Source organism: Eucalyptus grandis, chromosome 6, assembly GCF_016545825.1.
Source record: "Eucalyptus grandis isolate ANBG69807.140 chromosome 6, ASM1654582v1, whole genome shotgun sequence".
Classification (NCBI taxonomy): Eukaryota; Viridiplantae; Streptophyta; class Magnoliopsida; order Myrtales; family Myrtaceae; genus Eucalyptus; species Eucalyptus grandis.
The window spans coordinates 39,586,640-39,604,310 of NC_052617.1; the positions used below are offsets into that span (position 1 = coordinate 39,586,640).

At 38.2% G+C, this 17,671-nt stretch overlaps 1 protein-coding gene across 1 annotated transcript; it reads right to left on the reverse strand.

The window, feature by feature from the left end:
- Positions 1-1,722: 1,722 nt before the first annotated feature.
- Positions 1,723-13,978, reverse strand: LOC104449680 (DNA ligase 6; the record flags this gene model as incomplete). The annotated part of the gene is given in 21 exon segments (XM_010063917.3): positions 1,723-2,359; positions 2,504-2,841; positions 3,650-3,749; positions 4,882-4,970; positions 5,064-5,225; positions 5,296-5,357; positions 5,479-5,513; positions 5,846-5,895; positions 6,464-6,571; positions 6,685-6,844; positions 7,640-7,705; positions 7,804-7,901; positions 8,635-8,682; positions 9,382-9,495; positions 9,980-10,082; positions 10,361-10,457; positions 10,589-10,691; positions 11,247-11,328; positions 11,447-11,564; positions 11,702-12,188; positions 12,191-13,978. Coding segments are annotated over 20 exon segments (4,179 nt in total), but the record flags the coding sequence as incomplete, so codon positions are not given.
- Positions 13,979-17,671: the final 3,693 nt, after the last annotated feature.

Sequence of the window (17,671 nt, forward strand, 5' to 3'; positions counted from 1 at the left end):
TAAGATTTTACTCATTTCCAAGTTTCAATGAACAATTATCACAAATTACCAACTCTTTATGTGACTACCAACTTTATATACGAAAAGATAAGTCAGAACATACTTATTGACTTTGGTTAGGAACTCTTTATATAAAAGAGTAAGTTTCCGCGTGTCAATAATCACAATTCTTAGATGAATGCGTTGATCAGTCAAATATCCCTTCGAAATGAAAGCAAGAAAATAAATAATATGGAAGATAAATAAGAGTAACGATCTTGAAAAAACAAAAACTCAGGACCACCAACCGCATGACTGTTCGTCCTCCATTGCTGGTCATCGCAGACTCTTCGCATTTAAACTTCAAAGAACAAAGTAGAGAGTGTGGGGAAGGAATTCTCACATATCCTAGTGAGTGATTATCCCTCGTTTTCCTCTCTAAATCCTTACTTCTCTCGTCGTTGACTGTCGCCCATGCAGGATCGCTTCTCAAACATTACCTATTCAGTCACGCAAAGAAGACGCTCTATTTGCTCCTATATTCCGACCAGCATCTTCGAGGTACCCAAAGTTCATTCGATCCTCCCTCCTTCGCTGGCTCCGATCATCAGCATTGCCGCTTCCACGGCCTCTTCTCCAAAAGTTTTGCGTCGTGGTTGTTTATTATCATCGTCGGTGTTCTTGTCAATCCCTTTACCTTTTTCATCCAAACTAGCATTAGCCTTATCACTAACAAGATCCCTTTATCTAGTTGAGGAACCAAGAGAGTTCCTTTTCCATAGCTTCCAAATGTCTGCGTGGTGAAGAAAGTTTATTAGAGCCGTTCAAACCATATAAAACAGACTATAAATTTGCCCCAATTCTTAAATTTAGGGTTAAGGGGGTAATAAAGATTTCAAAAATAGCCCGATTTATTAATTTGAGGCAAACAAATGGCCAAAATGACATCATTCCTTTCTTTTTTTTGCCGACTTCATCTCGCCGGTGAGTCATGTTGGGCTATCTATATTAAAATATTGGCACGCAACATTTTCCAACATTGAAAACTTGTCACTTAAATGAGCACCGTATGAAAATTTTAATACTTCTCACATCCATGTCCCTATAAAATCAAAGTAAACTCTTTTTTAAAATTCAGTCAACACGCTTCTTGAATTGAAAAGATACATTTACTAGATAAGATATATGTACTGTGACCAGTATTTAATTCCAATCATTCTGCAACAATTCTTCTCAAAACGGCGAGGACCAATATTTTAGCACTTTCTCACAAGAAGCTGCTACAAATCACGCCACAAAATTACTAAGGGTGTAGTACTTTTGGAGGGAAAACAAAACATGATGTCCTTTACAAAAAAAAAATATTTGGATCAAGAAAGCCGAGGGAGATCACACCCATATAAAAATAAAAAAATAAAAAATAAAAACAGAGAGAGAGAGAGAGAGAGAGAGAGAGAGGAACACTGCTACCTATAAGAGCGTGTGAGAAGAAAAATGCACTTCAGATAAGTGAGTCGAATTTGCAACGAAAAGATCTATTGAAGTGACACGTCCATGGAGAATCAAACACACTATAGAAAGCATGAAAGAGAAAGCTATGGCCTAGAAGCAAGGGGAAAGTACAAATTTTCCATGACAAAAGAGGTCAAATTAAGATTCATCTTTAGTCCTCATGTCTCACATTGACGATGGACGAACACGCAATGAATGTTCTATATGAACGAAACCCATAGCACACCAAAGTCAAGTCAAAGCAAAGCTGATTTTAAGGGAAATCTTGGGATCTTTATCGTTAAGTTGGCCAATCCACAACTTGGGAAGTAAGAAATGTCATCAGTTATGAAGTAAGAGAGAGCAGGTCCAGAGGAGAATTTAGACAGAGATCTCGCCATTAGACACGAGCAAAATGGATAAAGTAGAGGAATGCATCTTGTATACCCAGTTGTACGCCTATACATCCATGGTTACAACCTCTCCAGGACACCAATCTGTACCAATTTTCTGCCATTACGACCTATCCATTTACCTAACTACTGCTTATATGTAAAAAGAAAGAGCCAAATGTAACACACTCGGCATTACAAAGAGCCAAATGTAACACACTTGGCATTACACTAACAAGCTGTATCCCGCACAACAGAGGCTGGGATGCTGCTAAAGGCTTGGCCGAAGTACTAATGGAGCACCCAGAAGTTACAAAGATTCCCTGTGACTCGTGAGCATCATATTTGAATTAGACACTCTGCTCACCTCTCTTTATCTTGAAGGGATGAGGTACTTCAGTATAATCTTCCTAAATTTCTTTTTTACAGAAACTATTTACACCATCTGCAAGTGAAATATCAACACGCTGCCGCTCAGCTACGACTTTCCGTACTTCCTATCCATGAACAAATGCCACAATAATCAGAAGCCACAAGATAGATGAAACCTATGGTAGCATGAAATAGGCAGCCTATTCCGAAAATAGCCATTAAAAGATGACGAAATGGATGAGGACACAAACACATGTATAATTCCTTACCCTCGAAACTGCAAAATGGTATTTCAGCTTCAAACTGTAGAGCTCATGTCCATCTTCCTACTCTGTGACTGAAACATCTCAGCTATATCAGCTGCTGTGCTGCAATCTTCTGGATTTCTATCTGACACACACCTAATAAATCTGGGAAATCGCATAGAGATGCCGCGAGAAGGATGAACTAAACCTACAGCGGCCTGGTGGACAGGTGACAGAGTTAAGTCTGCACCTCTAATTTCCCAGACTACTTCTGGAGAGAACCACATATCAGGCACCTCCGCTGTTTTGTAATAAGGTGGCTTCTTGGACAAGATCTTGTCCCCCGAAAAGAACTCTTTCATCTACAATAAGAATAATCAGCATTATAAAAACGGCTAGCCTGTCATCCGTCAGCAAGAAACTGGCTATAAACAGACAGGAAAAAGAAACCTATCTCACCAAACATTCCTATTCTTCCTTGACCAATTTATAATTATTTCATTGAAAAAAGTGCAAAATAAATATATCTCAGTGCAACACTTTCCAATTAGGAGTTATTGGACAAACACATTTTTCAAATATATTAACATAATGGCATTCGTACACAACAGTGGCCAGCCAGCCCTTCACTAGTGATTCAGTCATTCAAAATTCTCCCTCCATTGATAGTTGTCCGCTACTAATTCAAATTCGATGCATGAATAAAATTTGGATCTTATGAAGCCTATTACATGAAGCACTCAACTATAAGCAGCAAACAAGACTGAGGAAGAACTTGAGAATTATCCTCATTATGGAGTCTCTGTGGCCAAATCCACCCTACTTGCAACTGAACTTGGCAGGAAGATGGGCATCACAGTTAGCTTGTATCGTACCAATGTGGTTTTTCTCTAAAACTATTGTGCCTGCATTTTGCAGGATAGCCTTTGTGCAGGTTTTTGGGAAAACATAGTGCTAGATTCCTAAGCATGTGCAGTAACCAAGCAAAAGCAAAGTTGAGTTCATTTTTCCTTTTGTCCTCAATAACAATGGTGTAAAAAGATAACCATAAAAAGATCAAAGCAAATACACTTCTAATTTACCTCAATGTAAAATGAATCAGAAAATCCAGAGATTACATGACATACAAAATACCATAAAAAGATCAAAGTGAATACACTTCTCATTTACCTCAACGTAAAATGAATCAGAAAACCCAGACATTACACGACATACACTTTGAAACTCCTCTGTGTCAGGATTGTAACATGACATCAGGAATGGACTGTACCTGATAACACAACGTCAAATGTCAGCAAAGGAGATGCAATGCCACTTGGAAGTCAAATGCTAGTGATTAACAAACAAATCAGAAACCAAGGCTTGTCCGAAAGCTACTTTTTGTTTGCTGATACTGGGCATTCCAATCTAAATAGCTAATCATTAAATGAAGATCTCTCTGACATTCATAGGACACTAAGACTTCAGATCATCCATGATGAAGTACAAAATGTAAAAAGATTCAGTCAAAACAGTTAGTCTGATGAAGAGTAACTATATTTCAAATCTTAAGCTGACCACCACCAACCTAGACCAAGTGCTTTGATTACAATATTTGTGATGTAGCACAATGAGTCCCACAACAAAGAATAAATGTTTAGGCTCACACTGAAAGCTTCCTAAGCAACACATCTATGGTTTCTTAAGCATCACACCTAACAGAAGAATTTAAACACACAATTCCAAAAGCAAAGAACTGCAAAATTCAACTAATTCGGCCCAAAAAAAAGAAACTCAAACGAAAAGAAAGAATAACAACCACCTAAACAGACTCTCCAAAAGTTCTACTGCCAGTCGCAATAGAAAACTCTAAGCAAGAAACATGATAGAAGAAGGAAACTTAATATAATCATAACAAGATCAAATCCTAAAAGATGTGTTGCTACTACTTTTCCATGGAAAAATATCTTAATCCTCTAGCATGCTTATTTGTAGTGATTTGGTGCAATGAAATCTTCGCCACATATAGGTAGAAATGTTAACATTGGAAACAATATCATCTTGCATGATTTTGTCAGCTGCACCAATTTGTTGAGTGATCATCAACTTAAGAGACGATACTCTTATATTCATCCAGAAAATAATGAGACCAATGGTAACTCTGAGATGGGCATTAGTGCAAGTTTGCAAATTAAGAAGTCCATCTATTGGGATAGATATTACCTCTCCTTTCTCCCTTTCAAAAAAATTGAAATGATTGAAGTTTTTCTATTTGGAATTGTCTTAGGTCTAATTCCTATTACTTTAGCTGGATTATTTGTAACTGACAGTGATATAAGATTTACTACTATGTGCCATACGGCATCAGGAAAAGGATTAATAATTGTGAGAAGTAACAATAGGGAGCAAGAAATGATAATTACCATCCTGCTTTCCTCCCATTACCATGCCAAGCCCCAATTGGGACTAAATCTAGAGAGTCACCCAATCCGTCTACATAGTCCCGTTTTACCTATAAAGAGAATAGTACTATCAGTGAGAACAGTCTTTTCTCAGTTTCTTTAAATGAAATAAATGAGTTCATAGAAAGGGCATCTCATAAGACCTTCAACCATGTTTCAGCACGTTTTGATGGAGAATATCCAGCATCAATGTCCAATGATTTTACCATAATCCCTTCACATGAAGAACGGAGAGCATCCTCAAGAAACAAGTTCATCCTAGTCAATGTATCTTTTCTTTCCAAATGAGAATCCTCGGCATCCACCTACATTGGGATATCATGTTCAACTGATCTATGTAAATGCCTGGAAAATTCAATCAAACATGAAACTTACAGTCATTTCCTTAACATATTCAAAAAAGCCCTTCTTCTCATCATTGAAAAGCTCCCGCAAGACTGTTAAATGTTATGCAGATTTGCAGTACGTCAGAAACAAATGAATTCAGAGCATCTAAATCAGGATAACATTTCATGACTTAAGTTTCATGGCATGCTTAGAAGATTGGAAAGGGCAGACCTTTACGTCTTTCACGTAGGGGGAAACCCAGTACCCTGCAAAAGAGGATGAGTTCTGTTCAAAATTGAAGGACCTAATTCATATTTGCTTCACTTTGCCATTTGAAATTGGTTATAGTTCAAATGCACCTTCAGTTTGCAGCAAATTAACAGACTGAAAGTTAGCACTACGTCCCGAATTTGCGTCAAATTAACAGACTTAAAATTAGCTTGCATCATGCCATTAATATCCATTGCACTTGCACATTCCTGGGTTAACTAAGATGGACATGAGATGGTTCATCCTAACTTCCTAGAACTGAAAATGAAATCTTGGTAGAACTTAAAAGTATAGAGGTATGGGAGTGCATAAATTTGCTGATACTTACTGCTCTCCATTTGCAAACATAACGTCAAAGACAAATATGCAGATATCAACCTGCACGAGGAGAAAAAAACATGAGCATCATGTAAAAACCAATACTCATAAGCTGAACTTTAATTAAAAGGGAGGGTCAATACATCAATATACAATGACAGAACTTTTGCCTGGCAAAGGAGGAACTTGATCCACCCTTTCTGAAATTACTTTAGTACAACCAACAAAGTCGCTTCTCCTCAGAAGAACATCTAAACATGGTTTTCAAACTCTTGTAAACATACATACATATCCTCTGACATTTCACATAAAATTTGATAAATTGCTCAAAACACTTTTTCCTATATACAATGATTTTTGAGTAATAAGTGGACAGGATACACAATATGGTCACTCGGAAAAAATGCTCTTCCAAAACTGCCAAAGAATAAAAGGTTATGGCTGTAAGCTTTGTAGTCAGGACATCATTAGAAAGCTAAGGCTAAATAGAAGGTACATCTAATTTCAGAAGCCAAAAAGAGAACTACATTCCTTATGTGTGAAGCTAATAATCACATCCATAACGTGACTAAGACAGGAACATTTAGCAACGCAACTAAGCGAATGTTGAATTTTCAGCTGTACATACCTTAATGCTATCCAATGAAACCAAAGAATCTCTACCTCCTCTCTCTCGTGAAGATAGTTCCTGAAAAGACATGAGCTTGCTTCCTCTCTTCCGGTCAACAGCAACTACCTATATGACACCGAATCAAAGATAAGGTAGCAGAGCCCAGTCATATGAGATAAGTGATTCTTCAACCATATAAGTAATGCAATAACATGATTGACACAACAGTATAATCTTACCTCAGCATCCAATATGAAAGTCACGGCAGAAGGCTTACACGATTCATTAACTATGGCAATCAGATCTGGAAATCTAGAAGTTGTCTCATCTCCATTTCTTGAAAAAATTCGGATAGATCCATCAGCTAGCTTGTGAATCTGAGCACGTTGACCATCATATCTGACATTCAATCAAGGAGACAAGTTCAAGCCATATCATATGAAAGCATGAAACTTCAGAATACTAAATAGACAGGCAACTGCTTAAGAAAAAGTTGTCAATGCATTTCTCACTGGAAAATGCCACCACACAAGTGTTTCTTCAAAAAAGAAAAAAAGAAAAAAAAAAAAAAACCCAAAAAAACGACATCAAAATTAGTGCAACCAGCAATGTAAATTATTACTCATCTGCAAACAAATATAGAACTCCTAAAAGAATAGAACAACCAATTTTTGCAGTATATTATCAAAGCAGAGCCTTAAGCACCACATAACATACTGATTCATCCATTCAGCTTTTTGAGTCTACCCCATTTACAATGCTACAGTCCTATTTCAGTTTTCTCTATTACTAATTGAAAGGTTTCTGTCAAGATTCAAGAGTGGATATTCATTATTAATGATGGTGCAGTTTCAGATCAGATAATTTCCAAGAGCAGCGATCATCATCCAAGGTCTGAGATTTATTAAAATGACAAGTACGTGTTCAGAATGTATAGTTCCTTTTTTATGGCTGTTCAGAATAAACTGTTTGGATGTTATTGTTTCTGGTTCCAGTTTTTCCATGCTTTAAACAAGAAAGAACCAAGGAACAATACTCACAATTTTATGACCATTACGATGATGCGAGCAGATTTAGTTAAACAAATAGCTAAAAAAGAACCTTTCTAATATCAATTAATGTAAGCATTGAAATACAACAAGATGAAACCAAATTAGAAGAAAAAAAGGAGAAAAGATACAGAGTGGTACTTACTTATATTCACACGTGAAGGCCCTACTTTCAAAGAGTTTCAATACTGATGGACATCCATCGGTAATTCTGTCACCAATTAGAAAAAGAAATGTAAATTAATTGAATCACAACAAATTTCAAAGTGATAAAAGGCCAAATGAGAAGCTCAAGAAATGAGTCTATACTTAGCAAGCATTGGCTTTATAGGCAATCCAGGGATCATTGACAAATGCGATGAAGAAAATTCAATTCCTTCCTTCATTAAAGAAGGTATAATCAAATCCTGCCCACAAAACTCACAGGCTCAAGTTAATCATTTGCCAAAACATAATCTTCCAAGAAATTACCCAAAAGATTGATGGAAAGAAGTTAATGCCTATTATAAACAAAAGGTAGTAATTTCTTTTCGTATGCTCATATCTTGGTCTCTAATTACTGCGTAAATTAACTTGATCAGGGATATCTAAACTGAAAACTTTGTGAATGCTCCAGAGAAACAGAGCTCAGCTCATTATGATACTTTTAGGGGACAATGCTAAATGGCCTCTCCGACTTCTGTCCATGTACCCCTTCGTATCCCCTACCTTAATATATCCAACTTTTCACCTTCAAATTTTGTTACTAGACTGCAAATTGGACCGAGTTGCCAATTTTCTACCAAGAAAAATGTCCTTACTGTTTTTAACTTCAACACTAAATTTTGTTCGTTACATGAATGTTACTTGGTCTTTTAGGATAATCTAAGATGAAACTGGTATTTCTAGAGCTAAAGGATGTGAAGTGGCATGAGTGGATGCAATGTAAAGCGAGAATTTAGAATGTCCTTATGTTTTTGTAAACAAGGAAAGAAAATGGTGTCTGATCAGATATGACTTAAAGATATTACTTATTAAAAAAAAAAATCTACAAGAATTGCATTTTCCCTGATAAACTTAAGTATACTATGCATAAATTGCCAGAAAGCAGTAGAATGACATCAGAACCAAAAATTACTGCCACTTGAATGAAAGACTTACCAAACTAGGAAGTACATTATATGCTTCAAGTATGGAGGCAGATAGGCTCTGCCAAGCAACAAAGAACATCAATTAAGAAAAACTGGGATAAGCAATCAACTGTTTGCGAGTGCATATTCCCATTGCAAGTCCATTGCTCTTCCCTTTAGAATTATTCTAACTAATAACTGGACAATCACAGTGAAACTTCTTACCAGGGTAAAAGACAACAGTGACTAATCAATATGCCCCAAAAAATAAAAATAAAAATAAAAAGTGTGTGCTTCGCATAGCTGTGACTTTTAACCAAGGTAAGACTTTTGACGTTTGGGATCAGATTTTTGTTTATAATTCCATGACTAATCTACTATTAATTAAAGAGTTCATAACAATCTTTTCATGAAACTTGTCCATATTAGTCCAAAACCTACGTTTTTTTTGCAACTGCAATGAAAGGTAGATAATCCTTTTCTGCTGAACATTGTCGTATTTTAAGCTGGTAATATTATCCCATAGTCCTAGTTGTTTCTCCTGCAATTACTTCCCACTACTTTCATTTTTCCTGTTTCCACAGTACACACGCTCTGCTCTACATCATTAAAACTACATAAATATTTGCACTTAAAGTATTTTTTAATAACTGTACTAAATTAATATTTTCTTAATTAAAGGACATAAACAATCAAATTGGGGCCAAAAACCCCCAAGCACCTATTAATCATCCCACTTAACGAAGATAAAGTTGAGAATTGCAGAATTCATTTTGACCTTAATTTTCTCCGACTTTTGCGATGTGTCTTCTAGAGATGAGTTCATTACAACAGCTTGAGCAAATGCAGGCAGAACAGTTCTCATCATGGCTCCAATCCTTAGATTCCTAACCTGTAATGCAAATGTGGCAAGTATAACTTAGAAATTTTTTCCAAAAAAAAAAAAAAAAAAAAAAAGCATAACTACTTCTGCCAATTATATATGACAGCAATACGTGGTATTGAAGGAAGTACTTCACAATCAATCAGGAGAGCTTGTAATTAGTGACATGCACATGCACTTCCTCATCCCAAAGTTTTCGACCCAATCAAAAGTCCCACCCTCCTGTACTTCAGAATCAAACAGAAAAGCTTGCAATTTGTGACATGCACGTGCACTTACTCATCCCAAAGCTTTTGACCCAGTCAAAATTCCCTCCCTCCCTCTTGTGGTTGAGTACCTCAATGCATGTATTGGTAGGACTTAACCAATTACCATGAAAAATGAAACTCTCTCTCTCTCTCTCTCTCTCAAAAGTGAGAGGGTGCTTGTATTATTAAAAGTAAAACAATTATTAATAAGGATCCATTACTCTTAGAGTACAATGATCTCTTACCAAGGTTCGTACAATAAATTTCATCTCCATCTCCCTACAGGATCGCATGAGACTCACAATAAGGCTCTTTTTGCGGGCATTGCTTCCACTCCCTGTTTGGAAACTGTTAAACTTCACTTAAGAAAGAAGAGAAAGAATCTACCAAGTGGCCAAACTGAAATATCACTCATCAGATATAATTTTAAAAAGAAAGAAAAAGGAGCTACAAAATTACCTCATTTATGAATTAATTAACGACATTAAAAATAATTATAGAGGAATATCAAAACTCTCCCATGAGGACAATTTTGTGAAGAATGAGAATCTCTCATAACTTAACCATGCTTTCTCTCTTAAGATTTAAGCTGCCAAATTAAGATAAGAAGATAGAATATCTCATACCTTATTTTTTTTAGCACAGAGAATACATCTTTAATCAGCAGCACCGGAGGAGGGGCAAGAAAAGTTTGTGTTTGTCGGCATTCTTGGGCAACATCACCTGAAACATTCTAAACTTATTTAATAGGTCACAAAAACACATACACAGAAATAGAGGGTGGAGAAAGGTTGCAACATGTCAAACCAAGAAATACATTCTGAAAATAAACAAACCATTGATTTTTGCCATACCAAGATCACCCAATCTGTTGTACATATCCCTTATTTTAGACCTTTTCACACCACAGACATCTTCAATGGCTGCTGCAACCAGGCTTCCACCAATATTTAGCTCCTGCAGGATCATCACAAAAAATGGGAAAAACATGCTTTCAGTTTGCTATTTCCGTACACACGACAAATAAGTTGCAAACAGGATTACGTTTCTTAATCTTACCTCCATAAAAATAATTTATTTCCGAGCTAAAGTTGAATAAAGTAACAAACAAAAAAGTACCATGTACTAGGTTCATTGATGCTAGAAGCTAAACAATCTGGATTTATTGACAATCTAACGGAAGCTATTAATTTCACACCATATATCTAACTCGTCTTTCCAGTGATATTAAGTGATTCTCGCAAGTAAGACAATAACTCTACCCTATCCATCCTAATTCCCAAAGCCTCAGGAGGGTTATCATCCATATTGGTCATTTGGTCAGACACATTGCACAATTTAACATTATTGGAATGTCAGTACTAAGAAAAAGCCTTTTACAGACTAGTTATCATCCATATTCACAATTTCCAAAACAAATTTGTGGAAGTATAGAGTTCACAAGGCTCAAAGACACATCAACATCCTCCACGACCAAAGAAGATGACACGTTAAATAAGATAGTAAACTAACCATATTTTCGTGGTCAGGAGCAATCTTGTTTGTGCAGAGATACGTGGCAGGTAAAACATCCTCAGGTGACAAAGCCAACAAACTGTGCGTCAAGAAAATAGAATAGATATTACACCTGCCTCTGATAGCTAGCAAGAGTAACTCCATAAAAAGAAAGGGGAAAAAATGAAGAATCTGGATTTTTAATAGTTTCAGCACACCTTCTGAACATGTTGCAAAGCATGGATGTAACTTTTATCTTGCCTTTTTCCCTTTCAACAAGGTCAAAAGTCTGCGCAAGATGTATATAAGGAGCGGGATCTCCAAGTCTCCAGGAAGCTGCAAAAGTTCGAATGTCATCATTTGTTTGGTTTCAGGATCCCATGAAAAGTGAAAAGGCCAAATAGGAGTGTGCAGTGAGTTCGTTAAAAAAAAAAAGAAAAAAGAAACACAATTCACAAAAATAAAATGCCAACCATGCTCAACAGGATTATACTTTTCAAGTGGAACTGACACGAAATCTGTGCATATTTCAGCTAATGGACGCTCCAATGAAATAGCTGCCACACTTCCTGATTTCTCTGACAGCGTGATGTGGCCAGTGGTGAATTTACCGTCACTAGCAGTGACAGATTGACCTGATGCCAGAGACACAAATGAAATGTCATTATTGTCTACAGGTCTACTCTCTGTATCGCTATAATATACATCCAGAGCCTTGTCGATGTCTCCTTTTGTTTTTTCCAAGATGCTGGCAGCATAGCTTCTTAAGGAATCGTCACCATTTACAATTTGAACAAATTGATCTATTTTATCGTTATATGGGCTTGAAAACTTATCATCTTTAAAGCATGGCTGGAAGTTGGCTTCAAGTCCACCATCTTGAGCACTGTTGGCCACACTTTTAGTGAAAAACCTTGTTATTCTAGATTGTCCTGACCCACTTGACTCCATTTTTTTGGTGCGCTCTTCTGCTTCTTTTTAGGGCTATTACTAACATTTCTCTTCTTTTTTCCAGGAGACTTGCTGGTCATGGTTAATTGCACGGTCGGCAACTTGTAGTCTTTGCTAAACATACTTCTCGTTCCAGAGGCACTGCCCTTTACAGAATCTGGTGCTGAAGGTGATGAATGGACATCACTTGAACTCATAAAGGATGCCTGCAAAGAAGAAGCAGAAGCAGAAGCAGAAGCAGAAGCAGAAACTTGTTGGTAGAATTCAGTCTCCTTTTCATAGAAATTGGAAACTGCATCAACCAAATTCCTCCCTGAGCTGTTAATTAGGCCTGTCATCTGATCTCGAGTAACCCATGCAGGAAGACAATCCTGGAGGGCCTGTAAGATTTCTTTCTCACGCTCTTCTGAAACCAAATCTAACTCTTCAAAACCTCCTTTTTTAAGATCAGTCGTTTCACCTAAAAAAAATTTTGGATCCAAAGTTTCACTGTGATCTTCCTTCGATAACTTCTCCTCTTTTTCTTGCATCAAAGCATCATTTGAAGCAGTAGCAACTACTCCTGCAACTATGTTCTCTTTTTCAGAGGACCTTGGGAGGAAATTCATCAAGAAATCTTTCTTATTGGCTGTCTCATCAAGCAATCCTGCGAAAAGCTTCTGCACTCTATGAAAATGCTTGCCGTCAAGCTTCTCAATGTCCGAGCCAACTGTAGGAATAACACGCTTTGGTTTTAAGAACTTGACAAACTCCCTTAGCTCATTGTAGTTCGAATGCTCACTATAAGGTACGAGATGAATCTCGAATGAATCTTTCTTCCTGATAGCAAACTTGTCTCGCTTCACTTCATAAGTCCACCCAGTGGGCACAAAGCCCACAACCTTATTATATCCTTTCTCTACAATAAGCTCCTTCATCTGAACAAAATTAGGTCGAAAATAAGGCCATGTCTCCCCCAACACATTCCACCCGACAACATGAACAGCAGTTTCACTTTCATCCTCTGTAAATGCACCACTCTCGCTGTACCCCAAAGCACGCAAAACCGCCATCTTCCTACCATCCACGTACACCTTACAGCCACACCGCCTCGCTACCTCAAGCAAAATCCGCTCTTTCCCGATGACATAAGTCGCCACGAGAAACAAAATGTTCTTCGCCGAATCCCTATTTTCAACTCCAACTCTCTCTATGACACTAGCTACGTAATCAATACTCTCTTCCTGAGACGGGAACACGAATTTAGGATTACAATACGTGGTATCCAAGAAAATCGCGTCGCAAGCCACGAACTCTCCCAACCCCGGCTCTGATCTCATCGAATCCCGAAACCGAAAATCGCCCGTGTGTACGTACCTCCGGAACTCGCCGCCGCCGCCTCCCGGGACTTTGAAGAGGAACATGACCGCGCCGGGGCAATGGTTGGCGTCCACGAGCCTGACCTCGCAGCCATCGATCGAGAGCGCCTCTCCGACGGGCAAGCTCACGACGAGCCGCGCGGGCACGCCGAGGACGTCGATCAGGAGGCGGGAGGTGGTGGGGGAGCAGAAGACGACGCCCCGGGACCAGGCCGGGGAGAGGCCGGTGTAGTGGTCGGAGTGGAAGTGGGAGAGGAAGTAGGAGATGGAGTGGTCGCCGGCGAAGCGGAAGGCGTCGACGAGGAAGCGGGTGCCGGGGATGAGCTTCGAGGCGGGGAGGTCGGAGGGGGCGGCGACGGCGGAGGGAGGGGGAGGGAGGGCGTGCCGGTGGCGGCGAGGAAGAGGCGAGCGGAGTCGAAGGAGGAGGACGGGGTGGCGGTTTCAGAGGAGGCCATGGAGGGAAGCGGAAGGTCGAGGAGAGAGAGAAGGCGAGAGCGAGAGCATTCCTACTGCGGAGGAGAGAGAAGAGACGGTTCGGGTCCACGTTCGGCGGTTACGCGGCGGCGTGGGGGCCGGAGAAAACGGGGGCAAAATGGAAAGAAGGCGCCGGTGTACGATCACTCCGAGCGGAATGGTCGCGGGGGAGGGCGAGGAATGGTTGTCGGGAATCCGAGGCCAAGAGCCAGACTACGGCAGAGCACAGAGGTGATGAATGAAGTCAATTTCAATAAACTCCAATGTTGAGAAAATTACCTATAAAGTTTTAAATTTATTATACTTTTATAAAACTTTTAACTGTATCAATTCATCATTGAATTTTTTTACATTTTACCAATTAAATATATCATATTGGCCGAATAATGTGAACGCCCTACTTGGCAAAACTAGCATTTACAAGTAAATTTTTAATAATATTTTAATATTTATTTTTATTTTTCATTATTTTTATTTTTTTTTTCTATTTGTCCATTTTATCTTATTTTTTTCGTTTTTCCTTTGCCAAACATCGATGAGAGGCGGCTTAATCTAGTCCTCAACCTAAAATGCTTGTTGCCTAAGGCTAACAAAGGTCATCAGCCATCATTAGGCCTTAGAGTTGGCTCAAGAAGGAAAAAGGAAAAAAAGTAAAGAAGGAAGATAGAAGAAAATAAGTAAGAAAAATATAAATAAAAATATTTAAATGTTATTGAAAATTATCTATGTTAATGTCAATTGTGCCATTTAGTTAGCTAGCATCCAAATTGATGATTTTATATAACCTCAATAGTTGTAAGTAAATCTATGTAAATAGCGATTAGTTATTTACTTTTAGAGATAGTAAAGCTCTATTTATTTTACGGAATACATAATATTTTTTTGGAAAGTTTTTCTTTGAAAAAAAAAATTTCAGATATATTTTTTTTTCAGTGTTTAGCTAAACTAAAAAATATTTATCATTTGACAAGGTGATTTTCCTAAATAGAAATACACTATACAAGTGTTAGTGATTTGCATAGTAGCCAAGAAACTCAGCCTCGGCACTAAGATTTCAAACTTGAATCCTCAACTCTTGAGTATGAGTATAGGGACCTAAGCATGGGCATGGAGTCCAGGGTTTAGCTTCAATGGACTCGAGGGCTTGGGCATGAGTGCCAAGCTAGGGACTAGGCCTTAATGTTATTGACATTGGTGTCCCAAGCCTAACCTCTTTAGACCCTTGTGCAGTGGTTGAGGCGTTGGACAAGGCCCAAATTAATCTGATTGCTGGGGGCATTCGTGGCTAGGGCTCAACCTTGTTGCTAAGGGTCGGGAATGAGTATTGGGGTTCTAGTACCAAAGGGCAAAGTTGTCAGTCTAAGCACCAAAATTCAATCATATTTTAGAAAATGATTTTCGATTTTTTAAAGAAAAATATTTTTTGAATTTAAGCTACAGTGGGAAAATATTTTTTGTTGACAAATAAGATATTTTCCATCTCCTTATTTTCCTAAGCAATTCAAGCACCAAAATTTAAGAAAATTATTTTTTACAAAATAAATGAAATTTAAATTATTTTAAATTCTTGTAAGCTTGAAGGTCTTAACGACAATAACTTCCCTTGGCAAGCAACACAAAATTATGGCAACTCTATCTTTCCTTTTTCTTAGTAAATTTATATAAATAAAACGTAACATTTTTTTTTTCAAGTTCGTAAATCAGCTAATCCGGATTATATATTTTCTAGATTGATTTGACAGACGGGATTTTTTTTTTTTTTTTTTTGCAGTAGCAAATCATTTCACTGCTCCATGAAATTAGGCATGAAAAGAAGGAATAGCTTCTCTGGCACGAAGTTTCGAATCAGCAGAACCTGATTTATCATCCATTTTCTTCCGATTGGATCAATCATCTCTTTCGGTAGAAAAGGATCGCCTTTCTAGTAAGAACTTCGCAAATTCGCAGCTACGCCCTAATTTCAGTCTACGACAAGCAACGGCACGTGGCAACCTCCACGCGTGTGGTATCCCGCACGTGTAGTTGTGCCGCACGTCATATCTTTTATGGGCATTCAAAGCGCACATGACAACCATTTGTTGAAATAGTTTCCGGAACGAGAAATAACATTTTTCATTTCTATTTTAGAAAATTTTATAAGCAAAAATAATCATTTGATAACGACACAAAATTTCTACTCTAAAAATAGAAATTCGTTTGATAACAACACAAAATTTCTTTCTTTCGGACTGACGATAGACCGGCGGATAGCGGTGACGCACGGCGACGGTTGTGGCGGAAGCGGCGGCGACGGCTGGCGATCGGCGGCTGGCGGCGACCGGCGGCGACGGCGGCAGGGGCCGGTAGGCGGGCGGCGACAAACAAACGGTGGTCGGTGGAAGCGGATGAAGGACCGGTTGACATTTCTCATTTCGTACCAGAAATAAAGAAGTAGAAAATTTATACTTCGATTTCTATTCCAAACCTATTTATGAATTAGAAATATATTCAAGAAATAAAAAAAGGGAATAAGTTTATCAAACGGATTTCTATTCCGAAACAGTGTCTAGAATAGAAAAATTGTTTTTGGAACAGAAATAGTCAGTTGTCATGCACCCCCAAGTGAGCCGAAGTTGCTCCAACACGTCAATTCATAGTGGACTTTATAGATTATTATAGCCTTTAGGTTAGAGCGAGGGTTTTATTATTATATATTGGAAAAATCTCAAATAATGGCCTGAAGTGGGTTCATTTTTTCAAAAAAGAACCCAAAGTGGACACTGTATCAAATAAGGACTCAAAATGGCTAATTTTGTCTTAAATAAGGACCCAAATTTCAATCTTATTTATAGTTTGGGGTAGTTTTGTTCAAGAACATTTTTTCTTTAATTTTTTTTCTTTCTTCATCTTCCTCACACCTCCTCCTTCGCTCTACATTGTCTCCTTCTTCAACAACATAATCAAGGCCCCCACCAGTGACCTCGTGAGCTTCATGTCATCACGTAGTTGGTCCTAGTGACAAGAAGTCGGATTGGAGTTATTTGCTACTGGTCACCTTCTCGGATGCTAAAATCCTCAGTTTCTCAAGATGCATCAAATCTCGGCTCACTTGTGCTTAGCGTAAAGCTCGGATTGACCTCCATCTGACAACGACGATGTTGGATTTTCTATCAGGGGCAGCAATCGATGAGGTCGAGAGCTCGAATAAGAATTGTCAATGGCAGTAATGGGGCAACGAAGTACAAGAATTTCTACAATTAATGATGTCATATACAACTAATGATCAATCTCAAGATGGGGTATCGATTGAGGAGAAGAGTTGTGTCGATGAGAATGGCAAGAGCGTGAGTGGGTGTCTCCAGACTAGGGATTATTGAAAGGAGCCATTGGCATTGCAAAGGGGAAGGAGGATCTTTGAAAGATTGAATTTACGCAAGAGAGGCAAACCCAAATTTGAAATTGATGAGGCAAACTCTTGTTGAGGTTGAAATAGTTGCCAGCTGCAACAAAATTGTTCTTTGGCGTGAAATTGTTGATCACCAAGTGTTAATTGAATAGTAGCTTAAGTTAGTTAAACAAGATGATCGGCAATGTTTGGATATCACTATTTTGTTGTTGGCAAGCAGGACCAAAAACAGCACAAAAAATTGTAGTTGTTGGGTTAGTGGAAGGTCCGGAATA